Below are 19,451 nucleotides of genomic sequence, written 5' to 3' on the forward strand. Positions count from 1 at the left end.
TTGCACTTAGTTTAGTCGGGCACCATTTGTAGTCATCAGCGGACATTTGAAGAAGGAAAAAACGGTTAAAAAAAAAGCCGCATCGCCGCACCAGTTTTTGAGCAAGCTCCATACCAGAAACCGGAGACTTTTTTTGCCTATACTCCGAGGCCTTGAGTATTACACTGCGCAATCTCCAAATCGCGGAGAACCAGCAATCGCGCCATAATTTTTAGACTGGTGCCACAGTGATTTCGCTTCTTCTATTTTTTTGCTGCACGGTACGTACAGGTATCCGTCACACACGTACACACACACGAAAACAAAAAGAATACCGACTTAACAAAAAGCTGGCAACAAACATGATGCTGAAATTCGTGTAATTCCTTGATGTTAAGCGCTCCTATAGAACTCGTAACGTCAAACGTACATACAGAATACTGCAGCAGTGTCAACCCGCAAGAGAGTTAATAAAACCACCATGATCGCTGGTAAGTAAACGCGTCTCAGTAAACATTAGCCCCACTAGTAGTGTGGCCGTCGGTATGCTGCGCTGAACCTCTGGCCACACACCGTGGTACCGTGCGCTATAGCCCCATAAATGTGGCCTATTTACTGGACTGCCTCCGTAAACATAGGCCACACATCCACATGTACAAAAATCGTGTCGACTTTGCCAAATTTTGATTTTCACATTTAGGCTTAGTTTTTAGGATTTTTTTGCTTTAGAAGCATACTCACCCTCTTTATAGGCTAGTCAGAAAGTGCTGCCTTTTTCAGATGTCTAATTTTTGTGAAATTTCATGTTGAAATTTTGATACGCAAACGTGTAAAAATGAATCTGGAAATTTCACGAAAAATATACATCTGAAAAAGGCAGCACTTTCTGATTAGCCTATAAAGAGGGTGAGTATGCTTCTAAAGCAAAAAAACCTTACAAACTAAGCCTAAATGTGAAAATCAAAATTTGGCAAAGTCGACACGATTTTTGTACATGTGGATGTGTGGCCTATGTTTACGGAGGCAGTCCAGTAAATAGGCCACATTTATGGGGCTACGCGCGCTACTGAGGACAAAGTTTTCAAAAAAATTACGCTCAGTTTCTTACATTCTCAGTTTCTTACTTTCTTATGGTTGTATTCAATGATGTCTCATCTATCACTTCTGGGATGCTTAGGTGTAATGATGTTCAATTTTCCGAGATATTCTTGAATTTTTCTGGAGCCCATATGCACTCGTAAAACGTCTGGTGATGGCAGCCATTTTGAATGTGTCAAGAGATGACCTCAAGCTGTGACGTCGCGTTTATGCAAATTGCTTGTCGAGCGAGTTGCAAATACGACGGCTGTTTCCTTTGCCATGGTACAGGAAACAGCCGTCGTATTTGCAACTCGCTCGACAAGCAATTTGCATAAACGCGACGTCACAGCTTGAGGTCATCTCTTGACACATTCAAAATGGCTGCCATCACCAGACGTTTTACGAGTGCATATGGGCTCCAGAAAAATTCAAGAATATCTCGGAAAATTGAACATCATTACACCTAAGCATCCCAGAAGTGATAGATGAGACATCATTGAATACAACCATAAGAAAGTAAGAAACTGAGAATGTAAGAAACTGAGCGTAATTTTTTTGAAAACTTCGTCCTCAGTAGCGCGCGGTACCACGGTGTGTGGCCAGAGGTTCAGCGCAGCATACCGACGGCCACACTAGTGGGGCTAAGTAAACATGGTAAACATGTAGCTTGAGTAACTCCAGCTGACATGCTCATATTCATTCATAGCTCTACTGAGTGGAGCGTTGAATTACGGGTACCCCTCCATACATACGTCAGCGAAGGATTGATTTATACATTCTTGACATTCCATGAGACCCCTTATATTGTTCCCAAACAGCGAAAAATTTGAAAAAAAAACAGCAAAATAGTCTGAAAACTTACAGCTCAATGTGTTTGCAGGGAGGCTCAGTTCTTGAATTGGCTTGTCGAATGAGGGCGTCTGACGTGACGTCACCGTCGTTGCTCGATTGAAGAAAAACAAGTCGCGCTTTATCCACGACTGTTTTGTGTAATGATACGTGCTCCGATCTAAATTTTAACTTTTTAGGACATGTCACTTTTTGGATGGCCGATAGTGCTACATGTAGGTCACTGAAGGGAAAAATAAGTGATGGCCAAATATGGGAATTTTTCCCCAAAATTAGTTAACAATGTGAAAAAGGACCTTGTGTAGGCTGGGAAGTGGAAATACTTAACTGTTGAAAACAGTCACTTTATTGCTCTTGACTGCAAGGACAATTTGGCACAGAACGTATGCTTGCATGCTGGTTGGAGGCTGAGAAGAAATAAAGGAAAAGCTTTCAAAAGCAATTCAATTAACTTATTTTCAATTTGGAAGCACCTTTCATGAATATTAAACATGCACTGAAATGATACATTTTGTACCAGTGTTGTAGTACTCGTGCTCGGTACTCGTACTCGAATGTCAAAGTACTCGTACTCGAAATGACGGTACTCGTACTCGGGCAGCAAAGTACTCATACTCCACATGTTGAAATTGTACTCGATCATTAAAGTACTCATACTCGAATAGCAGTACTCGGGGGGGGGGGGGGGGGGGGGGGGGGGAGGTTATAGCTTCACTTACCATGGCCTTATTTTATCGATACTTTCAGTTTGAAATGGTTGATTGACTTGTGGAGAAATTGAGATTTCCTGAGTTTCCGCTAGCAAGTCCGGACAAACACATTTAACAGCTAGCCGTGAGTGGGTCTGTATATCGGTCTGACTGGGCCTGGGCCAATTACGCACAATAAACCAATTGCCGTATGGCCGTATTCGGAAATGCGAGTACTTGTACTCGTACTCGGAAGTACAAGTACTCGCACTCGGAAGTACAAGTACTCGTAATCGGAGACCCGTTCTTGTACTCGGAGGTACAAGTACTCATACTCGGCAACCTAAGTACTCGGCAGTACTCGGTACTCGGAAAAAAGTACTCGACTACAACACTGTTTTGTACATGTATTAATGTAATATATTAATGGAATGTACATGTAACTATGTACAAAAGAACAACCCCTTTCAAATAGAAGACAAATGTGTCAAATACCGGTAGTTGTGTATATATACATGTATCTACATGTAGGTTCAGCACGTTTGGAATAACACTTCCTTTTTTTGTTTTTTAGGTAGCAATGCAGGAAGCATGAGTACATGTATTACATCCTCGGCCGATGGATTAACATGAGCGACACCCGTGAAACTTGTTGGCCACTAAAGCTTTATAACCAGCATATGGAGTTCCACGCAAAATTATGACTACTGAACAAAGCAATCCTGGACATTACCTTTACACACACGTAAAGCATACGGACAGTGCCCTCTAGCAAAATAAGTACTGAAACACTTCTTCACGAATGTGAGGGAAAGTATTTAAACCTTGTGGCCACTTCTTGTGCAGAATGATATCGCCCAAAACTCGCCAGGAGAGAATGTCGGGATTTAGGAATGAGGATAAAGCAAACCACTTTTGTCAGTGATGTTCCATGTACAAGTTTGTGCTGAACATGTAAATGATTGACACCAAGAGTACCGGTACAGCTGTTCGTTTTCAGCATTTTTTGCCATGCTTTCTCGCACAAATGTGGTCTTAATGAACCACTCTAGTCGGACTTGTGATCCCGAAGAGGAAAAGCCTCTGAACAGTGACACTCCTAACAGCTCATTCCCGCAAGGCTGCCTAGACCTCTCTCTTCCAAAACCAATACCTGTGTCACTCACTTCTACAAAAGATCATAGTCCCAATCGTGGTCACACCAGCTCTGAGAATCTCTTTGTGTGTCAAACTGACTTGCATAGGAGTAGTGATACCCAGCTGCACTGCCTTGATCTCTCGGTTCCTAAACAGAGTGTGGTTTCTGCCACTTCCAACACTGACCAAACTTGCCATTCTGCAGCCCAAGAAAAATCATCTGATCTTGATGTCATCACTAGCAACAGTGTCCAGACGAATTGCTTAGATCTATCATTCCCTAAAAAGTTTCCCATCTGTGAGAAACGGTTTGCTTGCGATATCTGCGGAAAGGGTTTTACCCTCAAAAACAATCTTGCAGCACACAGGAGGACTCATACAGGGGAGAAGCCTTTCACTTGCAACCTGTGCGGCAGGGCCTTCGCGCAACAACAGCATCTCAAAAGACATCATCGCAGTCACGCAGATGAGAGGCCGTATATTTGTGACATTTGTGGGGAAAGATCCAGCACCAACAGCAATCTTCAGGCCCACAGGCGAATCCATACTGGAGAAAAGCCTTTCAGTTGTGGTTTTGCGGCAAAGCCATCGCACAAGCTGGGGATCTGAAGCGGCACCTTCGCACTCACACAAAAGAGAAGCCATACCACTGTGATACTTGTGGCAAAACTTTTGGCTACGCCAGCAGCCTTGCCACACACCAACTCCTCCACGAAGAGGAGAAGAAGTTTGTTTGCGGCCTTTGTGGCAGGAAATTCAGCACTCCTAAGTATCTGAGAGTACATCAGCGTATACACTCTGACGAAAAACCCTTCAAATGCAACACTTGCGGGAAACAATTTACCAGCCGGAGTAGTCTCGAGCCACACAAACGCACGCACACTGGAGAGAAGCCATATGTTTGCAGCATCTGTACAAGAGCATTTGCTCAATTTTGCAGTCTAAGCAGACATACTCTGACCCACTCTAGTGAGAAACCATACAAGTGTGACGATTGTGGCAAATCGTTTGCTCAGAAGATACACCTGGCTGCTCACCAACGGACACACACGGTCGACAAATCAGTGAAACCGTACGTTTGTGTCTGTGGTAAACGTTTTCTTCATTTCAGCAGTCTGAGAAATCACCAGAAAACCCATGTTGGAGAAGCTCAGACTGTTAGTGCACAGGGTTCAATTGGAGCTGACTCTACAAAGGCATCTGCTGACTCAGAGACCGCAGATAATTATACTCATAACACCAGTTAATGTACTTTATCATTCAAGTCAAAATTTGTGTTATTAATCTGTGTGCATACAGCAGGATAAGCAGGGTTCCAGGCATCAGAATGGAGGTGATAATAAAGGAAGAGCCTACTGAAGAATTTGATCTTCCGGTACAAGATCAAGAGATTATTCTTTTCAGTTTCACTGATGAACAGACCCACCAAGATTATGATCTACAAGATCAAGAGATACTGCCTTTCAATGAGAGACAGACCCACCAAGATTTTGGTCCACAAGATCAGGAGATGATTCCGTTCAATGAGGAACAGACCCACCACGAGTTTGGTCTACATGATCATCAGGGGATGCTGCCTTTCAATGATGCACAGACGCATCAAAGTTATAGTGTGTACCGCAAAAAAAGTAGTCCAGTGGCATGTGGCGTTTGCGGAAAAGTTCTGGCTCATAAGAGCTCCCTAGATGTTCATCTACGCATCCATACTGGCGAGAAGCCATTCCACTGTGCAACATGTGACAAAGCATTTTCATCTCGTACTGCTAAACACAGACACGAGAAGATCCACACAGGAGTAAAGCCCTTTGCCTGCGGAATCTGTGACAGAACCTTCTTGACAAAAGTACAGGTCGTGTCACACCAGTCGGTGCACACCGTAGAAAGACCCTTCCCCTGCAGTGTCTGCGGGAAGTCTTTCGCTTCAAAACATGCAATGAAGAATCACAGAGATAAAGTTCATACAGATGAGAGAGTGCTGTGTAACATTTGTGGCAAAAGCTTCAGCAAGGCGTACATCTGGACTCATCGTTGGTTCCATTCGGCAGAGAGATCCCACAGCTGTGATGTGTGCGGTAAAGGCTTCAAACTCAAGTGCCATCTTACACGTCATCAGCAATCACACATTCCACTCAGTGATAGGGAGAAGCCGTACAACTGTGAGCTCTGCGGGAAAAGTTACGCCTCCCGTCCCGGCCTGAGAATCCATCTACAGACTCACAACGGGGAAAAAACCATTTGTTTGTGATACGTGTGGTAAAGCCTTCTCGCAGAAGAGTAATCTTAGTAATCACCAACATGTACACACCAACGAGAAGCCGTTTGTCTGTGAGCTATGCGGCCGGGCATTTGCTGTAAAAAGCTGTTTACAGATTCATCTGATGGTTCATTCTGGGCAGAAACCACATTCTTGTAGTATTTGTGGCAAAGGCTTCCGACAGAAAGGGGATGTAACTAAACACATGAAGAAGCATCATCCATGACTGCCTTCTCAAAATGCTTTCAAGTGTTGAAAGTCCCAAAAGTATGCCTTTATTATGTGTCTTGGTTACCCCCCCCCCCACAAAAGACAAAGCAACCCTAGTAAGATGCTCCCAGCCAGAGTATTTACCTTTGCATAAAGATTTGCCAAATTGCTATTTACTAGAAGTCCTACATATACATGTACATGTACATTGTACAGCGCGACCCAAAATACCCGCAACTTTTTTTTGTTTGCGAGGCTCTAGCGTCAGCACGGAAAAACGTACATTGTACCTTCGTTGTTTTTACACCATTTTAAAGCTTATAATCTGAACTTTACCCCTGGCGAGTATTAGTTTGATATCTAAAAGAGTTTTAAAATTATTCTTTTTCAAAGATAGGCATGTTGAAAACAAACTCAACTGGGCAACGAGATCGTCACATCATGCGTCACATCATTGTTGAGTTCCCTGAATGTATTTCATGAAGTGTTAACTGTTCAATGGGATGTCGCCAGACTATTTATGCAGGCATAATGCAGCCTTATTTTACTGTCTTTTGTTTTTTAATCTGGCTTTAAACATTAGGGAATTTTTATAACAAATTTGAGATTATTCATTGAAGCATACTGGAATAAATTAGGAATTAACTTGCTTTTATTTCTCTTCGCAAGTTCCAAAAATTAAGATTTTACCTCACTTTCAATTCAATATGGCCGACTTGTGAATAAGGCCCATGAACATGATGAACATGAATCATTTCTACATTAGAAAAAAATGTGCGCGATTGACTTTCCTTGAAATGGGTTGAGTTTGTTTTTGACATGCCTTTATTTGAAGACCAATCATTTCAAAATCCTTTTGAAAATCACACCAATACTTACATGTACATTTGTACCAGGGGCCATTTTCATAGAGCTACTTAAGCACAAAATGTACGTCCTAAGGGCTCTTTGGGGGTCAAGGACCAAGCACTACAGAATACTACATGTGTTGTACTCACTTGTATGGAAAGAAATGCATACTACAGGTTACTACTCGGTAGTATTTTGTAGCTTTAGGTGAGGGTTAGGCACAAAAGTTTGCTTAATATCAGGTTGTCCACCAAAACTCTGCGATTGTTATGCTAAGTAAACAACAGCTAAATACCAGTCACAAGCAATGAACATGTGTACATCGCATAGCGTTTTGGTAAGGCCAACAAAAAAAAGTCTCCGGTTTCTGGTATGCGCGCGCGTCACCGTAGCCATGCACGTCAGCAAAATGAAAAAGTTTTTTTCAATGAAAGATGATGTCTCAAAACCACCAAACTCACTGGTTTGACTGGAATCCTGCTGCTGCACAATTTTAACGTGTTTTTAGATTGGGTTATGGTCGAGAATAAGCTTTATGTGGCCTCACTGGACTCCCATATATTTGCACTAAGTTTAGTCGAGCACCATTTGCAGTCATCAGCTGACATTTGAAGCAAAAAAATCAGGTTAAAAAAAAAAAAAAGCCGCGTCGCCGCACCACTTTTTAGGTAAGCTCCATACCAGAAACCGGAAACTTTTTTGGGGGGGGCCTAACCTGATTATATTAAGCAATTTTTGTTGTTGTGCTGAAGCAAATTTTGTGCTTAAGCAGCTCGATGCAATTGGCCCCAGGAATCAAGTTAGGACACCAAGCTTTCAATAACGGCGGTACAAGTTTCCGCGGCGACGCTAGAGTCACGCAAACAAAATGTTGCGGGTATTTTGGGACGAGCTGTGCATTGTACATTGTACCCGTATCATGTAGCCAGTCTTCAATAGGCTGGTCTGCAAATAAACCCCATTCATTATGGAGTAATACTACAGCTACATGTACATGTACAGTTATGACAAAACTGCCTGGCTGTGACCATTAGTCAGTCATTCAGTATTGGATACTACAACATGTCAAGAAAACGTATCCTATGTTTGATCCTATATTTGTAACTCTGTTGTGTACCAATGGAATTTAACCAAAATTTCAGATCATGTTAACAAGGCATTACAAATTTTATGGAGCAAATTTCATCAGCTTTGTGCAAGAGGGTGGGATTTAAACACCATATGAATAAACATAATCACAAGTTTCAGAATCGACTTGGCATTCTCCAATGTCGATACGGGGATGTACATGTATCATAAGTCCGTCGCCTCGTAAGTCCGAAATCTGAGACTTATGAGGCGTCGGACTTATGAGGCATAAATTCCACCTCATTGGTCCGACGCCTCATAAGTCAGACACCTCATACGTCCGACATTGGACAAATGCTGTTTCGGACTTATAAGGCGTCGGAGCTATGAGGTGTCAGACTTATGCAGCGTCAGACCTATGAGGCGCAATAAATAAATCTTATGCCCCATAAGGTTATACAGAAGTGTTATAATTGTTTCGCAGACAGTATAAGTTACAACTATTTATCTTTTTGAGTAATTATTGGCATGATATAACAAAACAATTGTTGACTGCTGTGATGTGGGATATATGCCGTTTTTACCCCTTCGGGGCGCATAGCCTCCTCGGCTTCGCATCGGGTGCTTTGCACCCCTCTGGTGTTAAAAACGTCATATCCCAACTGGGGCGGATCCAGGAATTTTTTCGGGGAGGGGAGGGGGGGGGGAAGGGGGGGGGTTGTCATCTGCAAAAAAGTCTGATATGTAGACAGGTTTTTTCTCCAGACACTTGGCCTCCGAAAATCAATAAGGGGGGGGGGGGGGGGGGGGGGAGGGGGGGGGGCTCATACCATACTTTCAAATCCAACGATTAGGCCTATTAACACTATATTACGGTATATTGTATAAATACCCCCTAACCAAACTGGCTCTGTCCGAATTTTTTTCACATTTTGTTTGATATTATAACCAGTGTACTGTTTTGGGTGTCCGGGGGGGGGGGGGGGTCACATTATTTAACAATTATTTAACAATATTAAACAATATTAAAAACCACATCCAAACTATTTGTATTGTCTAATAGTTCATCTGAGGAAAACGAAATGTGTTTAATTTAAGTGTTGAACTGGTCACATGTTACAATGCACATTGTACATACATGTAGCCTGTAACGGTAACGCACAAACATTATGTACGTGTACATGTATGTGTAAATGTGAAGGCGTAGTAAAGTGGTTGTATGATGTAGTGGGGCCGTATCATAAGTCCGACGCCTCAAAGGTCCGATGCCTCATAAGTCCGAAATTTCGGATTTATGAGGCGTCGGACTTATGAGGCATAAGTTTGATTTATTCCGCCTCATAGGTCCGACGCCTCATAAGTCCGACGTCGGAAAAACGAGGCGTTTAATTTGTCGGACCTATGAGGCGTCGGAGCTATGAGGCGTAGGACTTATGAGGCGTCGGACTTATGAGGCGTCGGACCTATGAGGCGTCGGACTTATGAGCGAACCCCGATGTAGTGCATGCACTAGAAACTTTTTGTTAGTGAGGTTTAAATGTAACTGTCTAGATGTACATGTACATGTATTAATCTGTTTAAGTGTTAAGATGTACACGTGTACATCATCCATGTACCTGTATTACATGTATTAATGTTCTTGTATGGCTTTACGATAGAGGACAGACACACAAAGGGAGAACAAAAAGGTCCTTTCAGTCCTCGAGCGTTGGGTCTTTTGTTGAAAACGGTCCTCGATCTACTGTGTGCTTAGTCTATGGGAGAGTGTTACGGGGACAAAGGGAAACACAAAGCATTGTCCTTGTGCGTATAGAAATTCATGACTGATGTGTTCTATTACATGGTGTTCCTACCGGTATTTCTCCAAAAAAGTATTTGACTTTTTGGCTACGAATGTACCATAATTGCACTAAGTGCAAAGCTTAAAAATACACTGCACATGATGTAACCAAAATACTAATTGTGACTACAACTTAATATATTCATGTACCTTTCAAACACGCGTTACATTTGTAAAAACATGCAGTTCATGTACCATGCTTTTCATTCTTTTGGAACACACAATGTATACAGTGTGTCTCGTTAATACAAATTGTTTGTTATATCAGAATTTTGTATTAAGAGGAACATCAGTCCCATTCATTGTGCACATAAGTGCACAGTCGGGACTAAGGCTTTACGTTTGTTATAACCAGAATTTTGTATTAACAGAGTTTGTACTAACGAGATTCGACTGTACATGTAATTCTTACATGTACATGTAGATGCATGTAAACTGAATGTGGCTATTAAATTTAATATAATAATTTATTTATTGTCCTTATTAATGTTTATTATCATGCAGATAATTTAATTGACAGTCCTTTAAATTTGAAATTATTTTTCTTAATGAAACCATGCCGCATATCATGAAGTACATGTAGATGTAGAAATAAAATGTTATAATTGTGAAATGGAATAGTACATGTGTGGCATTCTGTTTGTGTGTAGACAACGTAATTTGGAGATAACAAAAATTGGACAGTAGGCCTGCTTGCCCTAAACTGAGTTGAGCAAAAACTGCAGTGAATTAAAGCAAAATTGTGCCTGGATTGCTCAATTTGAACTTAAAGTTGCATTTCCAGAATATTGTGCATTGTGCATGAGGCGCGCATTTCAGGTTGTTCTCACGCTCTCGCATGCGCACTCGGGATTTCTCACGTTAAATAACATAAATAAATAAAACCCGAAAATGATGTTTAAATGATGATATTTTGTTAAAAGACATTGGGTTAAAGTGGTCATGAGAAATTGCCTCAGATCGCACCACAGATCGCATCTAGAATCCAAATTATTTTCGGGCCTTTCAGCGGGTCTCCGAACCCACGCAATTACAGTCGAATCTCGTTAGTACTCACTGTAATACAAAATTCTGGTTATAACAAACATAAAGCCTTGGTCCCGACTGTGCATTTACATGTACATTGTATGTACACAATGAATGGGACTGATGTTCCTCTTAATACAAAATTCTGATATACATGTAGCTAACAATTTGGCTAGGTCCGAACGAGTTTGTATGAACGAGACTCGACTGTACATGTAGGGCGTCGCGCTTTGTGCTTGCATTAGCATGATTACTTCTGATCATCAAACCCCATCACCAAATTCTCACTCTCAGCTCTTGGTCTTGCCCAAAGTTGGCAGCCCTGGAATAGTGTAGTGTTTTTTGTATTCATAAAATAATGTTAAATTGTGCGAAATAACATCATGTAAAATCTGCATGTTGTGGAAAAAAAATTGTATCTTGAATTTTCTTATTTTAATTAATCCAGCAAACTGAATGTTGGGGTAAAACAACTTTGGTCTTCAAAACTCAAGGTATGGGAGGGCTAGTCTTTATTCAAGTCTCTTTTTTTTAATGGAAAAAATTGCTTATAAAAATATTTATTTTCAAATTCTATCCATTTAAGTCAACCCCAGTGAACGCCCAACCCCCCCCCCCCCCCCCCCCGACAAAAAAATAACACCTTGTTTTAACGTGGGAATAATCAAAATTAAAGGGAAAATACAATATTTGCAAACATCGAAAAATAAAACTACCAAGTTGTTACGAAATACCTTACTAGGATGTTGGTAATTGACAGTCTTAAGCATCCTGTAAAATTATGGCACCTGTTGAGAAGCCATTTTCAAAAAAATGGTATTTTTGTTTACATTTCCAACGGTGGTCGGCCGACCACCGTTGGAAAAACCTAACTATTTTTCAATTACTGCTCCAAATTTACCATTTTTTTAAGTCTAAATTTTGTTTTGCTTGCTATTGATTCCATGTTCATGAATGGGTGCAGGCCAGCTAGACTGGTTCCCTTACCTTACAATTTTCCGGTATTTTTGATCATTTCATCTTTAGTGGAGTCAGGGAGCCAGACTACTTGAATATTTTTGTTAAATTCTTGGTTTTTCCAGCATTTTCGAACACAAAACGTCAAACACTCAGTGTAACAATGTTTGATCTATTATACTAACCCCACAAATAGTTCATTTCTGAAAATTACAGCAAAAGCCAATGATGTACATTCCCTTTAAAAGCAATGGACAAAGAACTACAAACATCACATGCCACAGTTTCTATTTCAATTGTTTATTCGTTCCTTCAAATTTAGTAAAAAACAACATTTAAAACAAAGATAAAAGAAAAGGGATTTTTGCATATCACACTTTTTAAAAATACATGGTCACATACACGTCCATGTGTACCTACATGTACATGTACATGTACAACTTGTACCCAAGGGCGTGGATCAAGTACATTTGGGGGGCGGGGGTGGTTTGACCTCATTTGACACTAGGGGTGATCTTTAATTTTCAAATTTGTGTTTTTATTCAATATTCCACAAAACTGGGAAATGGCATGAAAAGAATTGATGATAAAAACACAAAAACTAGAGGTTGGCGTTTGTTGAGTTACAGAGTGGTCGGGCTGGCATATTTTCATGTGTTTACAGTGACTTAATCATAATTGAACCGCACCCACTACCCTGTGTTTTTCACAAAGAAAATCACACAACCTGCAGTTGAACTTGTTGCTTTACCTCGACAAGACTTGTAGGCCTATCAGGAAGCGCACATCTGGTGCTGCATGGATGGCTACTCAAGCATACAACCAGTTGGGACTATTGGTAGAGTTAACGAGGCCTCTAACGTCGATGGAGTTTATGCAACAGAATTATGCTAATCTTTAAAAAAAATGGCTTTTTTGTTTTGTTTTGTTTTGTTTTTGTCTTTTGCATGGGCATAATAAAATTCTGCACTAAGGCTACGACATTGGTAGAATTGACAGAGCGTCTAACGTCGTTAAAGTTTATGAAACATAATTATGCTAATTTTAAGATAAAATGGCTTTTGTATTGTTTTTTGGTTGTTGGTCTTTTGCATGGGTATAATAAAATTCTGCACTGAATTTATGACAACGGTAGACTAAAAGGAGCCTCTAACGTCGTTGGAGTTTATGCAACATATGCTGATTTTATCATAAAATGGCTTTTATATTATTTTTTTCTTTTGCATGGGCATAATAAAATTCTGCACTGAGTTTACGACAGAAAAGTTTGTGGCTACACGCTGTAGAAATAATAATTTTCAGCATTCAGATATGAGAGGAAAACTGGCGAGGCGCGATTTCAATCGGTTATGGCGAAAAATATCAGAAAATGGATGAGAATATTAGAATTGAATTCATGGTCGGAATCGGTAGACTTGAGGGAGCCTCTATGACGTGTTTGGAGCTTAATATATGCAACATTTGATTATCTCAATATCAAAAATAAAATGGCTTATGTCTTTTGCATGCATGGGCTTCCTAAAATGCTGCACTGAGATAACGAAAAAAATAAAGTTTGTGGCTACACTGTCGAAATATTAAATTCTGCATAAAGGTACGAATTAAAGAATCAGTGTTGATATGCGAGTTACACCGAAAGAACTCAGAAAAAAAGACTAGAATATTAGTATTGAATGCTTTGTGTGATTTTGTACAAATTCCTGGATCCTCCCTGGGTTTATTCTTATAAGAGCTGTGATTTTGCAGTCCCTGGTGAACAAATATGATGACATTATGTGGTAGCAGTACTATTATTGTAAGCAGTCGCTTTCTTATTTGTTCCAACAAATATAGTAAAACGTAGTAAAATGTAGTAAAAATGCTTCCGCTTCCTGGTTATCTTCAGTTTTTATTGCGCTTCCGGTAACACCGGAAGTAAAGGTCAAGCGGTTTCGTGTCCGGGAACATGAAATGTTACTCAAGGCATAGTCTACAACCTCAAGAAAAAAACGAACACGATACTCTATTGAGTTCAAAAGATATAGCTTAAACTATTTTGTCAATATTTGCCCTTCCATCACTTTGCCCTTACATTACGTCATGATGACGTAACCAAATTTATAACATCTTCGCAACATGGTACAAATTCACACTAGGTTTTATGATCATCCCGTAAACCGTTCGGAAGAAATTTTGCTTTGTTTTAATTTCAGGCTTAAGTCTTAATTTTGAATTCACGTAACTTTGACCTTCCGGCAGACCCGGAAGTAAAGGTCAAGCGAGTTCACGTACACGACAAAAAAAGTTTATCAACTAATAGTCTATCTGATTGCAAAGTTGAAACGTAATTGATCACTTTGTTTAAGAGTTATAGGTAAAAGTATTTGGCCACTTTTTCCTCTCAAATCCCTTGTAATTTGACACCCAATGACGTCATCATGACGTCAGAGTAATATGCACCACTTGGGACGAGGGTCGATATATGTTGAAAGTTACAAGTTCATACCGTATACCGTTTAGGAGAAAAGCCGCGGAAACTTATTGTCCGGAAAAAAAGAAAGAAAGAAAGACAGAAAGAAAAAAGATTAATCGTAACAACTCCAATCAGTGGTCGGGTTGTGCCCGACCACTCAAAAAGGAGGTATTTGTTGGGGGGGGGGGGGCAAAACATAGTAAATCGTGACATAATAAACAGGACTTCCGATGCAGCTGGTATAACCCATATACATTAGTACGGCACATAGGTGATGGGATTGTGCCTTTGATGATCAAGCATGGCACTTGGCACACAGAGTATGTCATGAGAAAGATACATGTACATTGTGTTTGGCTATAGGGCCATCGCAGATTTGTCCTTTGAAAAAAAATAAAGGTGGACTAAACATGCAATATGGTCGTTTCACAATAGTGCGCCTCTACGTGTTTGCAACGCGTTGGCCAATTACAATGCGCAAAATCGGTCGACCCAATGCGCGTTTGGAAAAGGTCGACTGATTTCGCGCATTGTGATTGGCCAACGCGTTGCAAACTCTTGGAGGTGCACTATTGTGAATCGCCGTATTGTTATTCTACATATATATTTTTTTGCACAGGACAAATCTGTGATGGCCCTTTAGCCAAATCTCTTTCTTAATGCATACTCTGACTGTGCCAAATGCCATGCTTGTATCATCAAAGGCACAATCCCCCAAATATTTCCCCTATCTGCCCCACTACATGCATGTTACACAAAAAGAAAAATACTTTTGATCTGATACTACATACATACATGACTGGCATTCCTAGTTGAGCAGGAGGACAGCTATTTAATGATACGTTTCTTTGAAATAAACTTGTATGCATTCTTGCCCCTGCTCGGAAGAACAAAACCAGACATTAAATGCAGAAATTATTGTTTAAAAAGCAAGAGGATGCAATTCCCTGGGTTTTTTTTATCATTGTAATACATGTAGGACAGATTCCTCTATAGTATTGGCTTCAGCACATTTCATCGCATTGACTTGGTTTGTTTTGGCATAATAAGCCTTTTCGGAGTTCCAACTGCGCATTCATAACCTGTGACAACGCGCATTGTTTGTCTCAAATGGCCTTTGACAACATCGCGCCACTGACTTTACAAAAAGGCTGTTTGTGCAATGTGGGTACTGTCAAAGGGCATTTGAGACAAACAATGTGCGTTGTCACAGGTTACGAATGCGCGCAGTTGGAACTCCGAAAAGGCTTATAAAATGCTGTATGGGGAAACTGCTCTACTTCATTTCACTAGTGTAAGCTGATGTGCTAACATTCACCATAATATATGTACTATCTGACTTGAAGGCATGAGCATCAAATATATACACGTGTGCAGAGCCACACTTCAAATGTCTGATATATCCTAGCAGGCAAATTTTACGTGACCCCGCGCCAGCAAATCGGAGTTGACTTTAGAAAATGTGACGTCAGTCCGATCAGAAATGTGGACTAAGCTGTTGATTAGTCAATTTGGCTGCCATGTTTTGTAATAGAACGTACGGGTTACACAAGACCCGATACAAGGCACCCACTGAATTTTGAGGTCAAGACGCAGTCTTGCTTTGCATAATCAACCAGTTTGTGCCGGATGACGTGTATACATGCATAGGCTTTGTGGTATTTAGAACGGATGACAGATAAACACGCACATGACGCCGGGAGCGAGGCCGGAATATCTGTCAGTGACCAGCTCGCAGCGAGCAAGGCTGGAAATGTGAGTGTGCTGCCCGAAGGTGATGGCTTCAACCCGCCTGGCTTGAGGTCGAGTGAAAAATAATCCCGCGTCTCATATCGTTCTTGTCAAAATAATCCTTGCGTGAACTGGTTACTCGCCAAATCTGCGCGAATATCATAGACGCGTGTCTGCAAGCGGCTATTCCATACATGTAGACTACCCTTCGTGGTGGACAGCCACATACTCAATGACACATGTACATCTACACTGTAATTTGACTAACAACTACATAAATAACTACATGTAGGTAAAAAAAGTAATTCAATAAAAACAATTTTAGTTTAGTTGATTATGCCGTTTACATCTCATTCTCATTGGAAATTGTTAGTAAATTGACTAAGACATGTACATTGTAAATCTGAGGTAAAGGCATAGGCCTACTTTGTAGTTAGCCATTCCAAAGAAACTGCTGCGATGAAAAATCCTCACTTTTTTATGTTTTTTAAATGTGTAAATGAAAATGCTACCCTAGTAAATCACATGTACATGTAAAGGCTCACTCGAATGCTCCTTGTGAAATGGCAGTATTGTTAATGTAAAGAATAAAAGTATATTTGTCTTTGTCCAATTCCAAATACTTTTGTATTTCGAATATTCGAAAGTCAGAAATCGAGTTAACACATGTCAGCTGCAACTGTCGAAAATTGTACGCAAAAGCGCGCCAGTTAAAGGTTTGTTCGCGGCGATCGATGTAATGGGCTGCAGGCGTGTTTTGCAGTAAGTATTTTATTACTGTCAATGGCTTTTACCTACTGACTTAAAGGATGGGAACAATGAACAGCCAACAACAAAAGCCGTAGTTGTACGCAAAAGCACGCCAGTTAAAGTTTGTTCGCTGCAATCGATGTAATGGGCCGCAGGAGTGTTTTGCAGTAAGTATTTTATTACTGTCAATGGCTTTAACCTTCTGACTTAAAGGATGGGAACAATGAACAGCCATCAACAAAAGCCGTAGTTGTACGCAAAAGCGCGCCAGTTCAAGTTTGTTTGCGGCGATCGATGTAATGGGCCGCAGGAGTGTTTTGCAGTAAGTATTTTATTACTGTCAATGGCTTTTACCTACTGACTTAAAGGATGGGAACAATGAACAGCCAACAACAAAAGCCGTAGTTGTACGCAAAAGCACGCCAGTTAAAGTTTGTTCGCTGCAATCAATGTAATGGGCCGCAGGAGTGTTTTGCAGTAAGTATTTTATTACTGTCAATGGCTTTAACCTTCTGACTTAAAGGATGGGAACAATGAACAGCCATCAACAAAAGCCGTAGTTGTACGCAAAAGCGCGCCAGTTCAAGTTTGTTTGCGGCGATCGATGTAATGGGCCGCAGGAGTGTTTTGCAGTAAGTATTTTATTACTGTCAATGGCTTTTACCTACTGACTTAAAGGATGGGAACAATGAACAGCCAACAACAAAAGCCGTAGTTGTACGCAAAAGCACGCCAGTTAAAGTTTGTTCGCTGCAATCAATGTAATGGGCCGCAGGAGTGTTTTGCAGTAAGTATTTTATTACTGTCAATGGCTTTAACCTTCTGACTTAAAGGATGGGAACAATGAACAGCCATCAACAAAAGCCGTAGTTGTACGCAAAAGCGCGCCAGTTCAAGTTTGTTTGCGGCGATCGATGTAATGGGCCGCAGGAGTGTTTTGCAGTAAGTATTTTATTACTGTCAATGGCTTTTACCTACTGACTTAAAGGATGGGAACAATGAACAGCCATCAACAAAAGCCGTAGTTGTACGCAAAAGCGCGCCAGTTCAAGTTTGTTTGCGGCGATCGATGTAATGGGCCGCAGGAGTGTTTTGCAGTAAGTATTTTATTACTGTCAATGGCTTTTACCTACTGACTTAAAGGATGGGAACAATGAACAGCCATCAACAAAAGCCGTAGTTGTACGCAAAAGCGCGCCAGTTCAAGTTTGTTCGCGGCGATCGATGTAATGGGCCGCAGGAGTGTTTTGCAGTAAGTATTTTATTACTGTCAATGGCTTTTACCTACTGACTTAAAGGATGGGAACAATGAACAGCCATCAACAAAAGCCGTAGTTGTACGCAAAAGCGCGCCAGTTCAAGTTTGTTCGCGGCGATCGATGTAATGGGCCGCAGGAGTGTTTTGCAGTAAGTATTTTATTACTGTCAATGGCTTTTACCTACTGACTTAAAGGATGGGAACAATGAACAGCCATCAACAAAAGCCGTAGTTGTACGCAAAAGCGCGCCAGTTCAAGTTTGTTCGCGGCGATCGATGTAATGGGCCGCAGGAGTGTTTTGCAGTAAGTATTTTATTACTGTCAATGGCTTTTACCTACTGACTTAAAGGATGGGAACAATGAACAGCCATCAACAAAAGCCGTAGTTGTACGCAAAAGCGCGCCAGTTCAAGTTTGTTCGCGGCGATCGATGTAATGGGCCGCAGGAGTGTTTTGCAGTAAGTATTTTATTACTGTCAATGGCTTTTACCTACTGACTTAAAGGATGGGAACAATGATCAGTCATCAACAAAAGCCGTTTACTATCAACAGAAAGTTGCATCTAACAATAAAGTGCAGCAACTTAATGATTAAAATAACATCACAGTCGTGTGTGTACATGCTTAGCTTTTATCTTCCGAATATTCAAACCAGCAAAACGCTATTTGAATATTCGGTTGATGATCAAATATTTGAATATTCCAGAGTCTGGACAGCCCTAAATGGTACATGTACAAGATGTATCACAGCAAAAACAGTCTCATTTTCGTGTCAACCTGGAACAGACTATAATGCCTGGAATTGAGGCTAAGCATCTCTTTGGCAGTGTACAACTTCTTGCCACTAATTCACCACCATGCAAACTTTGTTTTAATATCTAAATGTACATGTACCTACTTCAAAGGTACATGTACATGTAGAGTGGACCATTTGTAATTCATGCAATTTTTGTTTTCGTGTGCAACAACAAAAGTGCTCAAAATCCTAAGAAGGGTGCTGAACCTGATGAAGTTTTAGCTCTGTGAACGCTGCAATCTAGGATCTGGATTTCAATTCAAAAGTTGCCGAGTCATAGATGTATTTTGAATTGCACCCAATTCTGCATCCAGGACACATTCTCATTCATCTGATTGCAGCAATGCATGTCACGTACCAAACAGATGAATAAAAGCAACCGTGCGCTTGTGTGCATCGTGTCAACGTTTGTGCGCACCAGTTCATGGATTTGCTTAATTACAAACCAACTGCTAACAGAATTGCCAAACATGTGTCACGGGACACATCTTTAGAAATCACCTTTTATTGTTTACTTCAAAAAGGC

The 19,451-nt window shown here is 40.7% G+C and overlaps 2 protein-coding genes and 1 long non-coding RNA gene across 3 annotated transcripts; all 3 read left to right on the forward strand.

Annotated features, from left to right (window-relative positions):
* Positions 1-262: 262 nt before the first annotated feature.
* On the forward strand, positions 263-4,469 carry LOC119723777 (zinc finger protein 235-like). Its single transcript, XM_038194637.1, has 2 exons — positions 263-470; positions 3,172-4,469. The coding sequence occupies exon 2, from the start codon at positions 3,609-3,611 to the stop codon at positions 4,341-4,343; it is 735 nt and encodes a 244-aa protein (XP_038050565.1). The 5' UTR covers positions 263-470; positions 3,172-3,608; the 3' UTR covers positions 4,344-4,469.
* A 513-nt stretch (positions 4,470-4,982) lies between these two features.
* On the forward strand, positions 4,983-6,294 carry LOC119723786 (gastrula zinc finger protein XlCGF7.1-like). The gene has a single exon (XM_038194648.1). It carries the CDS (start codon positions 5,062-5,064, stop codon positions 5,977-5,979), a length of 918 nt encoding a protein of 305 aa, XP_038050576.1. The 5' UTR covers positions 4,983-5,061; the 3' UTR covers positions 5,980-6,294.
* An 8,781-nt stretch (positions 6,295-15,075) lies between these two features.
* LOC119723808 lies at positions 15,076-17,251 on the forward strand. The gene is made up of 2 exons (XR_005270578.1): positions 15,076-16,837; positions 16,994-17,251. It is a non-coding gene; the product is annotated as an uncharacterized LOC119723808 (long non-coding RNA).
* Positions 17,252-19,451: the final 2,200 nt, after the last annotated feature.

The sequence above is a fragment of the Patiria miniata genome, unplaced genomic scaffold, assembly GCF_015706575.1.
Source record: "Patiria miniata isolate m_02_andy unplaced genomic scaffold, ASM1570657v1 HiC_scaffold_1, whole genome shotgun sequence".
Lineage (NCBI taxonomy): Eukaryota > Metazoa > Echinodermata > Asteroidea > Valvatida > Asterinidae > Patiria > Patiria miniata.

Excerpts from the sequence above, each read along its gene's own strand:
- LOC119723777 (XM_038194637.1), top strand. The coding sequence starts at position 3,609 with ATGCTTTCTCGCACAAATGTGGTCTTAATGAACCACTCTAGTCGGACT.
- LOC119723786 (XM_038194648.1), top strand. The coding sequence starts at position 5,062 with ATGGAGGTGATAATAAAGGAAGAGCCTACTGAAGAATTTGATCTTCCG.